At 43.0% G+C, this 16,308-nt stretch overlaps 1 protein-coding gene across 2 annotated transcripts in view; it reads left to right on the top strand.

The window, feature by feature from the left end:
* Positions 1 to 15,687, top strand: part of CPA4 (carboxypeptidase A4) — a 38,683-nt gene extending 22,996 nt beyond the window's left edge. For both annotated transcript variants that reach the window (XM_037836157.1, XM_037836158.1), the window contains 7 exons: positions 4,761 to 4,862; positions 6,083 to 6,187; positions 6,943 to 7,053; positions 8,146 to 8,236; positions 9,846 to 10,045; positions 11,171 to 11,255; positions 15,030 to 15,687. In XM_037836157.1, the coding sequence (XP_037692085.1) occupies positions 4,761 to 4,862; positions 6,083 to 6,187; positions 6,943 to 7,053; positions 8,146 to 8,236; positions 9,846 to 10,045; positions 11,171 to 11,255; positions 15,030 to 15,217 (882 nt within the window). In that variant the 3' untranslated portion in view covers positions 15,218 to 15,687. The remainder of the gene's footprint in view (positions 1 to 4,760; positions 4,863 to 6,082; positions 6,188 to 6,942; positions 7,054 to 8,145; positions 8,237 to 9,845; positions 10,046 to 11,170; positions 11,256 to 15,029) is intronic.
* Positions 15,688 to 16,308: the final 621 nt, after the last annotated feature.

The following is a 16,308-nucleotide window of genomic DNA, read 5'->3' as shown; positions in this document are numbered from 1 at the left end:
ACATCCCCTTACCTGCCTGCTGCTGGAGCCTCACTTTCTCATCCAAATACGTGCTCTGGTTTCTCTGGCTTTAGGTGCCTTTTGCAATCTAGTTTACAACTTCCTCTTCCTCCCTGTGAGGCCTGTTGCTGTGGATTGGTATGCCATCTCCTCCTGGCTGAGAATATTCAGCGCTTTGTAGAAACAGCTTTCAAGAGCTCATATCCTACAACCACTCAGGATTTCTTAGGTCTCTAGTGGGAACTTCCTTGCCAAGTTTTCTGGTTCCAGACCTTTGTGGCTGTTGTAGTGGTCATTATTTTTGTTAGTTTCTTGAGTCAGTTTTCCCCTGAGTCTGGCAGTGTGAATTCAGACTCCACATCTGGACAGTTTGGTGTTCTAGCTTTTCCTGAGTTGCTCTCTTTTCTATCAAGGCTTAAGGCAAGCATCCTGCCTTTGCTTTGCTTTCTAGGGTCAGTGGATAGAATTTTCCAGGCCCTCTTCATGGCTGGAATGGCCAATTCCAAGCTCTCAGCTTAATGTGCAGGTCTCGGTTCCAGCTCCCTGCCCTACACTGGGTCCTATGTCCTTTATTTCTATTCCTGGTTTGCTATAAACCCTCAGCCTCTAAGGCAGATACATGATCCTGTGGCTTTATCTCTCGTGCTCTACTTTAGTACTAAATTCTTCATTTCTGGCACCTATCGTTTCTGCTCTTTTTTTTTTTTTCTTCATTTAAATTGGCTATGTATTTGAAACATTTTCATTGTATTTTCTGTGGCTTGTCTATGTATTGGAGGAGTGGTTTCTTGCTTCTGTTCAGTCTGCCATATTGACAACAAGTCTGATAAACCCTTTTAGCTTGATTTTATTCTATATGGATTGTACATTTTCCTCCTCTGTATAGTTACTTCTTCCAATTTTTAAAATCTTGTTATTTTGAAACAATCTCAAACCCATAGAAAAGTTGCAGGAAAACAGTACACAAACCCCATACAAAGAACTCTGGCATACCCCCAGCCCCCAGCCCATCCACTCAGATCCACCAACTTCAATGCCCCACCACCCTGGCCATCCATATTTTTCTTTTTCTTTGTTTCTTACTTTCTTCCTTCCTTCCTTTCTTTTTCTTTCTTTCTTTCTTTTCTTTCTTTCTTTCTTTCTTTCTTTCTTTCTTTCTTTCTTTCTTCTTTCTTCTTTCTTTCTTTCTTTCTTTCTCTCTTCCTCTCCTTTCTCTCTTTCTCTCCTTCCTTCCTTTCTTTTTCTTTCTTTTGTTTGTTTTTTACTTCCTTTATTTCTTTCTCTTTTTTTCCTATCAATCATCTATTGCTTATCTAATTTTATGAACATTTGAGCGCATGTTGCATGCATCATATTTCTTGAATACATAATACTTACATGTACATTTCCTATGAACAAGGATATTCATTCATGCAGTCACCCCAAGTGCTGTTATCAAGTTAAAAAAATTTAATGTTGATATAAAGCTTATACTCTGTACCAATATTTTCTTATATTCCAATAATGTCCTTTTGAATCTTTTCTACTCCACTATTAGGTCCCATCCATTATCATGTATTTCATTTAACTGTCCTTATCTCTTTAGTTTACCTTTCTTTTCTTTTTTTTAAATTGTGGAAACATATATACAACATATATCTTCCTATCCCATTCCCTCCCAAGCATACCAAAGTTGCATTTACAAAGCTACCTGCTGTCACTAGAACTTTCCCTTCACCCCAAACAGTCATTTTGCATTAACACCCAAAATACTCATTTTGCATTAACTCCTCAATACCCCTTCCTCCCACCCCTGGTAACCTGTACTCTAATTTTTGTCTCTATAAGTTTTCATGTTCTCTGATGTTTACTTTGTGGTTATATGGAGCTTAAATTTAATATCCTAAATCTATAACAATCTTGTTTGTTTCGATACCAACTTAATAATGTCATTAACAAACATAAACTATGTTCTTATATCCTTCTGTCCTTTCACCTTTATGTAGTTCTTGTCACAAAATACATGTTTATTAATTATGAGTCCCAAACCATGGATTTATCATTACATTTTATGTGTTTGCCTTTTAGATCCCGTAGGAAGTAAAAAGTGGAGTTATAAACCAAAAATACTGGCATTTATGTTTACCCATGTCGTTACTTTCACTGGAGATCTTTATTTCTTTATGCAGCTTTTATCTATTGTCTATTGTCCTTTCCTTTCAACCTCAGAACTCCCTTTAGCATCTCTTGTAGGTCCAGTCTAGTGGTGACAAATTTCCTTAGCTTTTGTTTATCTGGGAATGTGTTGACTCTTCCCTCACTTTTGAAAGTTTTACTGGATAAAGAATTCTTCATTAGCAATTTTATACTTCCAGCATTTTAAATGTATCCTCCCATTGCCTTCTTGCCTTCAGGGTTCCTGATGAGAAATTGACACTTGATTTTATTGAGGTCCTGTTGTATGTGACATGTTGCTTCTCTCTTGCTGCTTTCAGAATTCTCTCTTTTGTCTTTGTTATTTGGCAGTTTGATTATAACATGGTATGTTATGGGTCTATTTGGATTAATCCTATTTGGAGTTTATGGAGCATCTTGGATGTATATATTCATGTCTTTTGTTAAATTTGGGAAGTTTTCAGCCATTATGTCTTTGAATAGTCTCTTTGCTCATTTCTCTCTCTTTTTTCCTCCTGGGACTCCCACAATGTGTATATTGGTACTCTTGATGGTGTCCCACAGTTTCCTCAGGCACTGTTCACTTTTCTTCATTCTTTCTTCCTTCTGCTCCTCAGACTGAATGATTTCAATTGTCTTATCTTCAAGTTCACTGATTCTTTCTTTTTCCAGCTCCAATCTTCTGTTGAACTCCTCTAGGGATTTTAAATTTCTGTTACTGTGGTCTTTAGCTCTGTTTGGTGTCTTTCCGTAATTTCCATCTCTCTATTGATATTCTCCTTGTGTTTATCTGTCATTTTCCTGATTACCTTTAGTTCTTTGTTCATGTTTTCCTTTAGCTCTTTGAACATATTTAGGACCATTTTTAAAAAAGTCTTTATATGGAATGTTCCAGGTCTGGTCCACCTCATGGATAGTTTCTAATGCTTAAATCTTCTCCTTTCCCTGGGCCATCACTTCCTGTTTCTTTGTATGTTTTATAATCTTTTTCGAAACCTGGACATTTTGATATTTTAGTGTCTTATCACTGGAATTTATACTCTGAGGTGTCTGTATCTTAAGCTTTTATCCAGTTAGTGTTGTAACAGAGCTTTCCTTGAATGCCAGGAGCTAACCAAAAAAAAGGAAAACATCTTTTCCTAGTCTTTGCAGATCAACCTGCGTTGAGTGTTCTTCCTTCAGGGCATATCCATATAATGAGTTTGGCGAATAGCTCCAAGTCAAAGCATAGAAGCTTCCTTTCTGCAAGCCTTTAGTGTTGGGCATGTGCATGTGGCTGTAGGAATTCCCCTATTCCTATGGTTCCAAATGTCCCCTTGTCCCTAGGAAACAGCTGCCTCACAGACCTGGGTATTGCACTGTATGGCATACAGCCAGCAGTCCCTTGCCCCAGGCAGGATGACTTGATTGCTCTCTGGCAGCATTGTGTAGGAGAACTTGGTGAGCAGACTTCTACATGCAGGGCAAGTTCTGGGACAGCGAGTCCCTCAGGCCACCACCAGACACATCGGGCCAGACATATATGCTCCTAGTGTGTGCATAAGGGTTACTCTGCTCCCTTCAGAACTGGGACCAGGGATCCACATGTACCAGCTCCATGCCATGCCAGTGAAGGGTGGGCGAGGGGCCAGGGTGCCATGAGACTCCATCACTTTTAAGTAACCTTTTTCTTGATCTGGTGCTTGCCTTGTTACTGAGTCCTTTGTTCTCTGGAGCTTTGAGAAAGATATATCTGCCAGTTTAGATACTTCTTCAAAGCTTCTGTGGGACGGTGGAGCCCTGAATCATCTCTTTCCACCATCTTCAAGGGGCTGGGCTTTCCTTCTTCCAGTTTGAAAGACTAAATATTAACTTCTTTATTTCCTTCTTGAGCAACATCCTTCTTAAGGCTCAAGCGACTAATATGGATGTGCTCTATTTAAATCAAATCTTTTTTGCTGAAAGCAAATGGAAGCATTCTTAGCTATGATTTACAACTTTCAGTTGCTCTCACAAAACCTTTAGAGAGTGGAGTGCCTGAATAGCAGGATGTAAGCAAGATGGTCCTTTGGGATGGAGGAAGAAACTATTATAACTTCTATTTATATTTCTACATATATTTATTATTAATGCAACCTATTTTCATTTTGATTTTTCTGTTCTTGTTTTTATAATATTCTCTCTCTGTCTCTGTCTCTGTCTCTGTCTCTCTCTCTCTCTATATATATACACATGGCACATGCTAACTATTTCTTTTACTTTTAGAGAAAGCGATCAAAAAGGTTTGGAGAACACTGTTTTCAAGAACCTTGGTTAAGTGTTGCTGTTGATCTAGTTTATTATTTGTGTAAAGGGCTGCAGCTATTGGAGCAATATCTGCTTAAGTCTCTCTATTCTAGTTTAGTGGACTATAATTTTGTGAACAAATAAAATGTGTCATTCTCTAGAAAATTGTAGGAAAGAATTCTTAAGGCACTTCCTCAAGAGTAAACATTCCATGCCAATAATATTGTCAACCCCAGGAAAAGGGACAGGGAGATATCATTAAGACCAACAAGATGAAGTCACAGATACCTACCCAGAGCTGAACAATAAAATGCCCTTGGGTTCACTCTTTCATGCTACAGATTTACCAGGAGATGGACAGCATTGTTGCAGATTTTCCTGACTTTGTGAGCAGGCTGGAGATTGGACATTCGTTTGAAAACCGGCCATTGTATGTACTGAAGGTGAGGTTCCATGTACCTGGAGGGATCCTGACAGAGCTCAGGCCCCTGGTTCCTCATGTCCAGGAACAGCCCTCAGCCCTCTGAAGGAGGGCTTTTCAGGATCTCCTTGACTTAAGGGAGGAGAGTGATGTCGGGGACATGTTACCCCAGTTAGAATTTGGTCTGACAGAGAATCCCTTGCTTTTGCTTAACATGGGGGGAGTTGGAATGTGCACATCCCAGACCAAGTTTTGTCTGAAAAGTAGGATCTGTGCAGAGTGGTTAGCATTCCAGGAATCTCTCAGAGGGTCCTCAGTCTTTTGCCTCCATTCCCATCTTTCTGTAAATAGCAAGACAAATTGGGATAGGTCTATAAACTCTATTCTGCTTTTAGTGGTGCTTATTGGAAAAGCAACCCAGGAAGCTAATTTTAGGGTTGATGTAATCTTGGATCCTTGGCTGCAGAAGCCTATTTTCCAGCTATTTCTAACAGATTCAGGTCTATATCAGCAAAGGATGTATTACATAAATAATCTAGCCAAATGAATAAAAAGGAATTTGGAGATATGAACCACAGAACAACTGATGGTGTTAAGAATTTGCTAAATCCTTAGCACCATATAAGCCCTGAAGAACCCAGGCTTACAGCAGTGGGCAAATTTCTAGTGAGAGGATACCTGCCCCTGAGCTGGTTTCTCTAAAATAAATATGTTTAGATTATTTGCCAATTGGATGGAGGCCCTGGCTTCATTAGCACCAACTCTGACTGAACTGTCTGGTGAAGGCATGAATTAGAATTCATTAATACCATTTGCAAAGAGCCATAGTGAACGCCCCTTCCTGATTTAAAAACCAGACTCATTTATTGCATCAACTAGAGAAGACTTGTTCACGCACTCTTGTGTCTCTCTGTTGAGATGCCATTTTAGGTCTTTCAAGAGAAATAATATTATCTCTAATCACACTGTCATTATTATCCACAATGGCATTCATTTCCCTTTCACACTTGCTTCAAATGCTGAAGAGTCTCATGCTGCCTGGAGCTGCGGCTTGGCCTGCCAGCCACCCGATTAAGCTCCCTGGTCATGGATAAGCCTGGTAAATAGATGGTACCCTGAGGAACATTTGGTCTCTGAATTATCTTAAATGGATTAAATGAATAGGATCGAGACAGGGAGAGGAAAGGTGAGCAGGAGATGAGAGCAGGAGGGTCATTTTCTGGCTTCTTTTTCCCTCTGCAGTTCAGCACTGGAAAAGGCAAGAAGCGGCCAGCCATTTGGCTCAACGCTGGCATGCATTCCCGCGAGTGGATCACTCAGGCCACAGGGATCTGGATGGCGAGCAAGGTCATGTCGCCTGGTATTAGCCAAGAATTTTGATGGGCTCGGGATGCCCCCATGGCGTCCGTGTGGCTGGGCCCAGAGGACAAGGTGGAAAGACACTGTGCACAGACACAGTAGGCCAGGGCCCATTTGAGGTTAGAGATTCAAAAAAATCAAGGCCCATTGGTCAGCCCAGGGGCGCGAAATGGCAGAGGGTGTTCATGGCGGTGAACAAGCTATTAAGCAGCAGAGGTAGGCCTAAAATGCTGACCTGCAGTGGTCTTCGCAAGAAGGGACCAGAGCCTTCTTAGCAGCAAAACGCCCAGGAGCTTTGCCTACATGCCCCTCCTAGCCCCACGGGCCCTCAGGGACCTCACACTGCCCCCCCCCCCCCCTCTGGAAAGCCTGTTTTGAGCCAGCTCTGGGAGGGGAGGGGTGGTGCTTGTGGAGGCTACAACTTCCATGCCCCTTTAATGGGGGATAAAATTCCCAATCACTACTATGATATGAGGCAGCCTCCCGTCTCACCCTCCAGAAGGAGCGAGTAAACCAGCCACCCCAGGACTGATTGCAGAAGATGTCGCTTATGGAGCCAGGTTCCACCCAGGTTTTGAAGTGTGCAAAAGGCTTCACTGGGAGCCGCACTGATGAGGGTGGCAGGGAGGCTTCAGAGTGTGGATACTGTTTTAGGAGCAGGGCATCTGGGGAAGATACATGGCTTAGACCTAGCAACTCCGCCTGTGATCGGTATAGCTGACAGGCGCTTTGTCTTTGCATAGATTGTATCTGATTACGGGAAGGATCCATCCATCACCTCCATCTTGGAGAAAATGGATATTTTCTTGTTGCCTGTGGCCAATCCTGATGGATATGTGTACACTCAAACTGAAGTGAGTAACACCAAATGGGCTGGAGTTAAGAGTTTTTGGTTGAATTCCTTGCTTTGCCACTAAATCATTGCATGATCCTGGAAAAGATGTGCATATCACAAGTTTCCTTGCGATTTCATTTTCCAGTCATTCTCAGAGCTGAGAATCATCAGGGAATATTTTTTTTTTAGAGAGAATAGTCTGATGAATCCTCACAATCTATCCGGAACAGTTATCAACATTTTACCAATCTTCTTTTCATGTTTCCCTCCCACACATTTTTTCCTGAGATATTTTGAAACAAATCGCAGACATTATGTTATTTCACCCCAAAATAATTTAGTATGCTTCTCTAGCTGATGATTATTTTTAAAAACATCACCCCACTGTCACCTTTGAAAAAATTAGCGGAAGTTCTTTAATATCATCTAATGCTTCTAATTGTCTTGAAAATGTCTTTTAGGAGTCAGTTTCTTCAAATCAGGATCCAAACAGGGTCTTCCTGCTATATTTGTTTGTTGTGTCTCTGAAGTTTCTTTTGTTCTACAACAGGCCCCTCACCCTACCCATTGTATAATGCCATTCATTTGTTGGAGGAAACCAAGTAATTTGTCCGTAGAATGTCTCACATTCTGAATTTGTCTGATGGTTTCTTTACCATGCCATTTAATTTGTTCCCTTATTCTTTGTATTTCCTATACACTGGCTGTCAGATCTGGAGGTTTAGAGTTGCTTCAGGTTCAGTTTTTTGGGCAAGAATAAAACAGGTGCCGTGTACTTCTTAGCACATCAGAGATGATTGCGGCACATAATATCCGTTTGTCTCACTTTTACCAGAAGCCAAAAATTGACAGTGGGTTCAGGTGGTATTGGCCGGGTTCTTGCGTTACAAAGTTTTCATTGGGGAAATCTGGAGGAGACCCTTTCTTAAGGCCAGAGAGGGCTAAACCTCCTCTCTCTGGGGCATAAAAGACTGCTCAGTTAGCAAGGATGGAGCCCAGAAGACCCTCCAGGCAGAACTCCATCTCCATCATGGGCCTTAAAGCAAACCCTCACCTCTCCTGTGCCCTGACCTCTCTTGGGATGTTTGTCCTTCCTTGGTGGTTTTTTCAGAATCGATTCTGGAGGAAGACACGGTCCAGAAATCCTGGAAGCCCCTGCATTGGTGTTGACCCAAATAGAAATTGGAATGCCAGTTTTGCAGGTGGGTGAGGGAGACAGTTTTAAATCCAGCTACACCCGAGTAGACTGCTCCTCCATGTTCTGAACTGGCAGTGAGGGGCCGAGTTCCCAGGCCAGCTCCACTGCGGATTCACCGAGAGACTTTGGGTGAATTCCTTATACCCTCTAGAGCTTGGTTTTAGCTGTTTGGTTTTATTTTGTAATTTTGAAAGGGAATGATTTAGTAATTCATGCCCTCCTGAGCAAACTGTGGGACAGAGCCTTTTTACATTGTGATTACAGCCTACATTGTTATTTTATAAACTGCTCTAGTCTTAGATGTACAAATCCAAGAGGCTTTCTTATCCCTGGCCACACCAGCTTCTCCTGGGCAAGTTTGTGGGTGGATGGAAGGGCCGCTGGTGGCAATTACCACTATAGATTGCCGCATCCACACAGTCAGGGCCCACAGAGTTGCTGCTGGATACAGTTGAGTAATGGCAAATAGCAAATAATTGAATCCGCTATACAGCAAGAGGATGCACTGTTGCGGCATCTACAGTTCCCTAAGAGGCAATATGTGTTGTGAAGATTAAACTCTAGCAGTTTGCCCTTAGCTGTTACCCTCAGCAGTTTGATGTCACGGAATGAGAATGAGAATTAGGAGACCTGGGTTTTGAATTCAAGCTATTTAAAAACCATCCCCTGCAGAAGGACCACTTATGTACCCCACACCTTCCCATGTATTAATTCTTTTATTCTTCTTACCTAGTAAGTGAATTTTATTACCTGAAATGAGAAAATAGTGGCTCAGAGACAATCTGAAATCATATGGCTAATGAGAGTTAAAATCTAAACTTACCTTCCAATTCCAAATAATTCTCTTTCACTATTCCACAGCTGCACTGATGTTTTGGTTTTTGGTGTACTTCTTTTACTTGCATAGAAATACCATGCAAGTATTTGTGGAAAAGGAGCTGATACAGATTTGGGCCCGAGGATATCAGAGATAAGCCAGATATTCCCCAAACTGGGGTGTTTTTTTGTTTCTCTCTCTCTCTCTCTCTCTCACTCACACACACACACACACACACACACACACACACACACACACACACACACACGCCAGATACCTCAGGGAGCTATACTGTGAAGCAACACAGATGGCAGTATTTCTAAATACCTGTCAAATAATCGAGAGATTTTAATCACAATAGTAGATTATTTGGGGCAGCATTGGCCAGTATAATCTGAACCAAGAGAATGAGCAGATACCAGTATAAATGGAAACATTTTCATTATTTATAGATATTCACGTTAATTATCTAGAATACTTGTTAATTAACAACTCGTTGTCGAGTATGATATTGAGTATTTATAACAACTGTTATTGGTGAGACCCAAGGTCAACTCTATCCATTTACAGGAGTCCTAGCAATTTTCTTCCTCTGTTGTAGTATATCGATACCTCAAGCTTCCTCTCACATGCTCTCCTTGCAAGTATACACCCACCACAGACCAGGTTCTCCATAGCACCTAGCAGTAGTCTGCCCTTTGCCAATACCTTCAACTATCTCCTCTGGTTTGTGTGTCTTATATTTCTATTTTCTTGTTCCATGGATTGATGTTTCTACTTGGGCTGTCCCCTGCAGGAGAGGGAGCCAGTAACAACCCGTGCTCAGAAGTATACCATGGACCCCATGCCAATTCAGAAGTAGAGGTGAAATCAGTGGTAGATTTCATCCAAAAACATGGGAATTTCAAATGTTTCATTGACCTGCACAGCTATTCACAGCTGCTGATGTATCCATATGGGTACACAGTCCACAAGGTCCCAGATGCTGCTGAGCTGGTAAGTGATGGGCTGCCTTCCACCCAGCCTTGGGTCTGCTTTCCCCTTTGGGTATTGCCTAAGTTGTTCAGCAGCTTTATGGGCAAAGTCCAGAAATCTGGGCTTGTTTCATTTAAGGGCCCAATCTTCTTTCTCTGGCTTTTGGGATGAGCCATCAGGCTTACTGGGGACAGAAAGACTGTGTCCCTCACTTCTGTGTCTACTGTGAGTTCTAGGAGCCACTCCTGGCCTTTCCTTCTCACTTGTGTTTGATGGAAACATATCAACAGCCTACTGCTTGACAAGAGCTGTGATTGACAATGTGGTGGGCAGGGGCAGATGCTCCTCACTCTATTTTAGGGGGTGTAGGCCACAGCCAGGGGAGGCTGTGTGTCTTGTGTCACATACAATGAGTCACCCCCAGATGTAGTGACACACTTAGGGGTGGACTTGCTGGAGCAGGAGGTGACGTCTGCAGGGTGACTGCTGGGCCACTGTCTCTGTGCTGGTCTGCTTGAGGGCACACCTCTTCCCCTGCTACCTCTAGCCCGTAAATCCCTGGGCAGAGGCAGCCCCACCCAGGGCTCTTGGCTAACTGTGGGCTAGATTCTGGCCTCCACTGGCCCTCTCAGGCAGAAGCTGTGTGCAAGGCAACCCCATATGTGGCCACCCTGTGTCCACCTCCACCCTGAGGTCACTCTGTGGCCTTCCCTTATGTTCATGACATTCCCCTTCCTTAGGATAGGTAAAGATGATGGTGGCTTTACTATATTCCTCATGGATTGATGAGCAGCCCTCCAGATCTCTGGAGAACTTGAATATGACTCTTTCAGTTTGAGTATACAGTACACATGCTTTTGGAGGGCTTATCTGTCTTCTTCTACCTCCCCCTTTACCGTCTTCTACCAGCTTCCCCAACTGGAAGGAAAGAACTGAGGATGTGGTGGGAGAAGGAGTTGGAGGAACCATTCCATTTCCCTCTGTTTATAGTCAAGCTTTGGCCCTGGTTGGATGGGAAAGAAGAAGAGACCAGAGGGGAAAATCAGGGGAGGTGCTGAGAATTCCAAACCATCGCAGTGCAGAACAGCTGAGGAATGTCAGGCTGGTGGGATCCTCCTTTCTAACTCTCTGGCTCCCTCCTCCCAGGATGAGGTGGCAAGGCGTGCGGCCGAAGCTCTGGCTTCACTGCAGGGCACTAAGTACAAAGTGGGTCCTACCTGCACGACTGTCTGTGAGTACTTGCTTTATTCATTAGTCCTTAGAAAATGCTGTAAGAGGAAACTTGAAATGGAGTGGGAAGAAAGCTGCAAATTAGACATCCTATGTTGCTATCTGATTTGTTTTTGTTGTTAGGAATAGATTGAATTTATGTCAAGCCTGGGTTATAATAGCTGTTGCAGCCGTCTCTGACATCACCACCACTACCACCAGTACCACCACCAGGTGGTTTACCATGAGCCTGTGATTAGTTGAGTCCTATCCTCTCTTTACCTTGCATTAAGGATCCTGACATCATTTATCAAAACTTCCTCAAGCCCATTCCATTTCAGAGGGAAGTCAGCTTTGGATTGGCACATCCATGGTGGTGGTGCTGGGGGAGGGAGAGGTTGGCATTCCTATCAGAAGTAAATGAGTGTTGGAATATAGCATGCTGGGCCAGGAGGCCCTCCCAACAGTGGCTGACATCAACCAATCAGTCAAAACAACAACTGCAACAACAACAATAAAACCACTCCCAAACTGCCAAAACCGTCAAACCTGAGCCTGATCTTGAGGCTTGTTACCCACAACTTCACCTTTGTTTTGGTTTTTCACCAAAATGTTTCATCTGAGCAATTCCCAGTGTTCCTGCTGAGATACTTCCAGTTCTCTTATTCTCTGAGTCTGTCTTTAAATGTTTCCTTTGGAAAAAATATGATCATTCTTTAAAATCCATGCTGTAAATGGGAAATGTAGTGCCAACATGGGAAGCACAGCTCTGATCCCTTCTTTTCCCTTGTGCCTCCTTTGTAAATAGTTTTCCAACAATAGGCCCACCTGCAGAGCCCCTGCAAGCTTGCTGGCTTTTCTTTCCTCTTCAGTGCTATAATTCGCTCTCCCATCCTACTTCCTTCCCCCTCTACACTAGCTGTTCCCTTCAGTCCTCCTCTTCTGAGAAGACTCCCCACCCCATCCCCTGGGTGTCTGATCTGGATGCCCGCCTCTGGGTTTCACATGCCACTAGGCTGCCTGAAGTGGCTGGCATGATGCTGGTGTTTGTGTTGTTAATTGCAGCAACAATCCATTAATTATTCACGGTTTATCATTATTACTGTTGTTAGATGGGAGCTCTTCAGAGAGCACATCAGGCGAGTTTCTCCACCCTCTGCTTAATTAGTCACAACTGAGTCAGGGACCAAAGAGAGTTAAAAGAGGCTTGGTACCAGCTCTCTGAATTTAGAGGTCCTCCCAAAAGATCTCTGTGGGTCACCAGGCTCTCAGCTTTTGGGTCAAACACTAGTTTAAACAATGGTCTTGTCCTCCAAACACATTCTCCCCAGTGTGAGTTGTGCCCAACAAAGAGATACGCATTAGATTCCTCCAACAGAAGAGGAGGAGTCCTCTCCTGAGGGTTGTCTAGGAGGCGTAAAGTCTCCTACCTATTTCAAGGGCTTATCATCTGTGTTCCTTATGGGCTTTGTCTGCCCTCCATGCTCTCCAAAAAAGTAATCAGTTTTTGCATAATAAGACTCTCCCCCCATGGAACTTTTCTAATATTACCATTTTAGATTAAAATAATTCCAAAATGGATTTCACACTTTCCTGCCTTCTTAAACAGAGCCTGTAGAAGAGCTTTAAGCCCCTTTCTTCAGATTAGATCATCTGCTGAACATCAGTTATTATATCCTGAAGGCTGGCTGTGCCTCATGGGACTGTTTGATTCCTATGCTACCCCAGCCTGTTTCGCTTCTTTAGTTCTTGTGTCTGCTTGTGGGAGTTTGTATGTTTCCTTCCTATCAGATAGTGGTAGCCTGTACTGCTTTCAGACCAGCTGCCTCTAGCAACCCTTTCCCCTCCTCTTCACTGATTCTGATCTACCAAGGGCTTGGAAACAAGATCTTTGGGCTTGTTTGACTTGTGGATGCATGGCAAGTATTAAAGATGTTCATGGTAATGTTGTTTATATTAGCAAAATACTGGTAGGCATGTAAATGTCCATCAGGGGAGTGCCAGTTAAACACATTTTAGTGCATTCATACAATGGAGCACTATGCAGCCCTTAAATCAATGAGGTGGCTCTATATGTGCTAATAGGAAATAATCTTCAATTGTTAATTGAGAAGATGCAGTGTGCAGAAGAGTGTTTATGGTATGTTCTCACTTGTGTTTTAAAAAAAAGGGGGTAAGCTTTGAGCAGGGACCCATATAAAGTGAAGTTTATGAATGTGGCCATTTTGTTTAGCAGAGACCCTTTTTCCTCCTTCCTGAATTTTAGGTATGTTCTGAAATACTTGACCTTGCTATATAAATAACATCCAGAAACTTCTGGTACCATTATCAGCTGTTTGTTCAACAGTTTCTCAGGGTAGAGAAAGGCCATAGGGCCCTGAGAGTCACACAGGAATTTTGGGGTATAGGAAAGCCTGTTCCATACAGTCAGGGAGCACGTATATAATCTTAGTGGAAGCAACATCTATAGAAAAATCATAAATGGTATCATGGGAAACAACCCTCAGGAATGATGAAAAAACAAAAGGACCCATATTTGCAGTTAATAGGCAGGGCCTAGATTGAATGGTCCTTAAGTAGGCTGAAAAGAGCATGGGCCATCATCAAATGGACCTGGGTTCACCCATCTGTCTCCCTTCGGTTTCTTTAAGTAGGTTATCCATCCTGAGCCTGGATTTCCTTATGTGTAAAACAAGGCAAAAATACCCACCTCATTGGGTTTTGTAAAGTTTAAATGAGGTCATAAATGTAAAGTTTTTAGTGTAATGATTGGCTCATGGCAGATGCCCAATTAATGATAGCTGCTATTGACATCATTTTATTCAATAACATCTACACTTTGCACTTTTAGCCGATTTCTGCTCTAGTAAAGTTTGACTGGGAAGAAGCAGAAAAGCAGGGATCTTGCCTGTCTCAAGCCTTTGGCAAAGGGGAGTCCCAAGGGCTGTGCTTCATTCTCCCTGTGCATCAGTTATCTATTGCTACATAAAGAATTACCTGGACATTAGGTGGTTAAATATATATATATATATTTTCTCGCATTGTTTCTGTGGGTCAGGAATTCAGGAGCGTAGCTGGGTGACTCAGGGTCTCTCGTGAGTTTGCAGTCAGAATGTCTTCCAGGCTATGGTCCTCTAAAAGCTTGACTGGGACTGGAGTTGCTGTTTCTATGGTGACCCCTCACATGCCTGGTGAGTTAATGCTGATTATTAGCAGGAGGCCTCAGTTCACCACATGGACCTCTTCATAGAGCTTCTAGAGTGTCCTTACAAAATGATAGCTGGCTTTTCCCAGGGCATGTGATCCAAAAGAGAGCAAGGCTGAACCACAGCATCTTTTATGACACAGCTTGGAAGTCACACATCTTTATTTCTGTACTGTCCTGTTGGTTACCCAGGTCAAGTCAGCCCTGTTCACTGTAGGAGGGGACTACACTGGGGACAAAGACCAAGAGACAGGATCATTGAAGGGCCTCTCGGAAGCTGCCTGCCACACACTCTGTCTCTGTAAAGATTGGTTTGGGGTGACCTGCAGAAGTCTACAAAGTGGGTTAGTGACATGGTGGGAATGCAGATTTGAAATCTCTTGTTTTAAGTCCTCATGGTGCAGGACAGCCTAATTCATGTGGAATAGGCCAATGGTACACAGACACAATGTCTGTGTGTGTTTTATAAGCCTGATGTCTTGCAGAAAGAACTCTGAATCCCCAAGAGACAACAGGCATGCAGAGCTCCTGGGCCCTTCATATCTAACCCTGAAGGTAACCGGCTTCAAAAGTATTTTCTCTAACTTACAGACCCAGCTAGTGGGAGTAGCATCGACTGGGCCTATGATAACAACATCAAGTATGCATTCACCTTTGAGTTGAGAGATACTGGGCACTATGGCTTCCTCCTGCCAGCCAACCAGATCATTCCCACTGCAGAGGAGACCTGGCTGGGACTGAAGACCATCATGGAGCATGTACGGGACCATCTCTACTAGACAAGGAACCCCACTCTTTCTTTATTTAATTATACCCAAATATACACGCACACTGAGGCCTTGATGTATGGCTTTGTTAAGAACACAGGTCAGCCCTCTCCATGACCACTCCCTGGAGTTTGTGCATCCTGGCAGTGCACCTGTGAGGGGGCTTCTGCCAACCCTGCTATATCTTGGTCCTGCTGTTTTGCTGAGCCTTTTGTGTTTCTCTCCTTCCACACAGCTGGTTGAGCAGGCCACACTTAGGATTGTTCCTTACTGCGTGGTACACCTCTACCTCATTTTTAGAACAAAACAACATTTGAGATGGTTCTCTAGCCTCATCCACATCTATCCAAACCAGTGACCTTGGTCTGCTAGGGGCCTCTGGGCCTGTGCTGTGGGAGACAGAGATGACGCAGAACTTCCTTTAATCCATCTCACTCTTTCGTGAACATATTTTTCTTTGAGCAACAAATCCTTTAAGGTCATCTAGTATAGGCCTTCCTTTTTTTTTTTTTTTTTTTTTGCCAGGAGGAGTCCAAATACAAGATAGAGGATTACTTCACATCACTGGGTCAAGAATTTCCAGATACTATAGTTCTTATCAGTTTTCCTTTTATTATTCGTTGTAACTGGGATGCCAGAAAGGGATGTGTCATAGGTGCTGCTCACCGGGATGGACCCCTGAGCTAAATAGCGGGTGATTCCTGAATTATCCCCAGTGGTCCTAATAGGCTTTGCCTTCTGAACTCACTTCAAAGATCTTGCCCTTACCCTCCGGGTCCTAAATCATTCCTCTGTCCTGGATAATCTCACTATCTTGGCACATTCCTTTTTGTGCTCTAGCGTACCCTGTGCTTCCTTCTGGTTTTGTTTTTCCGCTGGACCATGAGCATCTAAGTGGAACAGGAATTCATCTGTCAGACTCCTCTTGTTCTATTGCTCCTCAGCAAGTACTGTCTGCCCTTTTTTTTTTTTTTTAACGTGTCTGTATATCTTATGCTTCTGTCTAGGATTTATGCAGCCTCTGGTATGTACTCATAAGCCAATAAATGTTCAATATAAGTCTCATGATCATTTCCCATTCTTCACTTTCACCTGAACAGAAT

The sequence above is a fragment of the Choloepus didactylus genome, chromosome 5, assembly GCF_015220235.1.
Source record: "Choloepus didactylus isolate mChoDid1 chromosome 5, mChoDid1.pri, whole genome shotgun sequence".
Classification (NCBI taxonomy): domain Eukaryota; kingdom Metazoa; phylum Chordata; class Mammalia; order Pilosa; family Megalonychidae; genus Choloepus; species Choloepus didactylus.
This window is presented reverse-complemented; position numbering and strand designations above follow the sequence as displayed.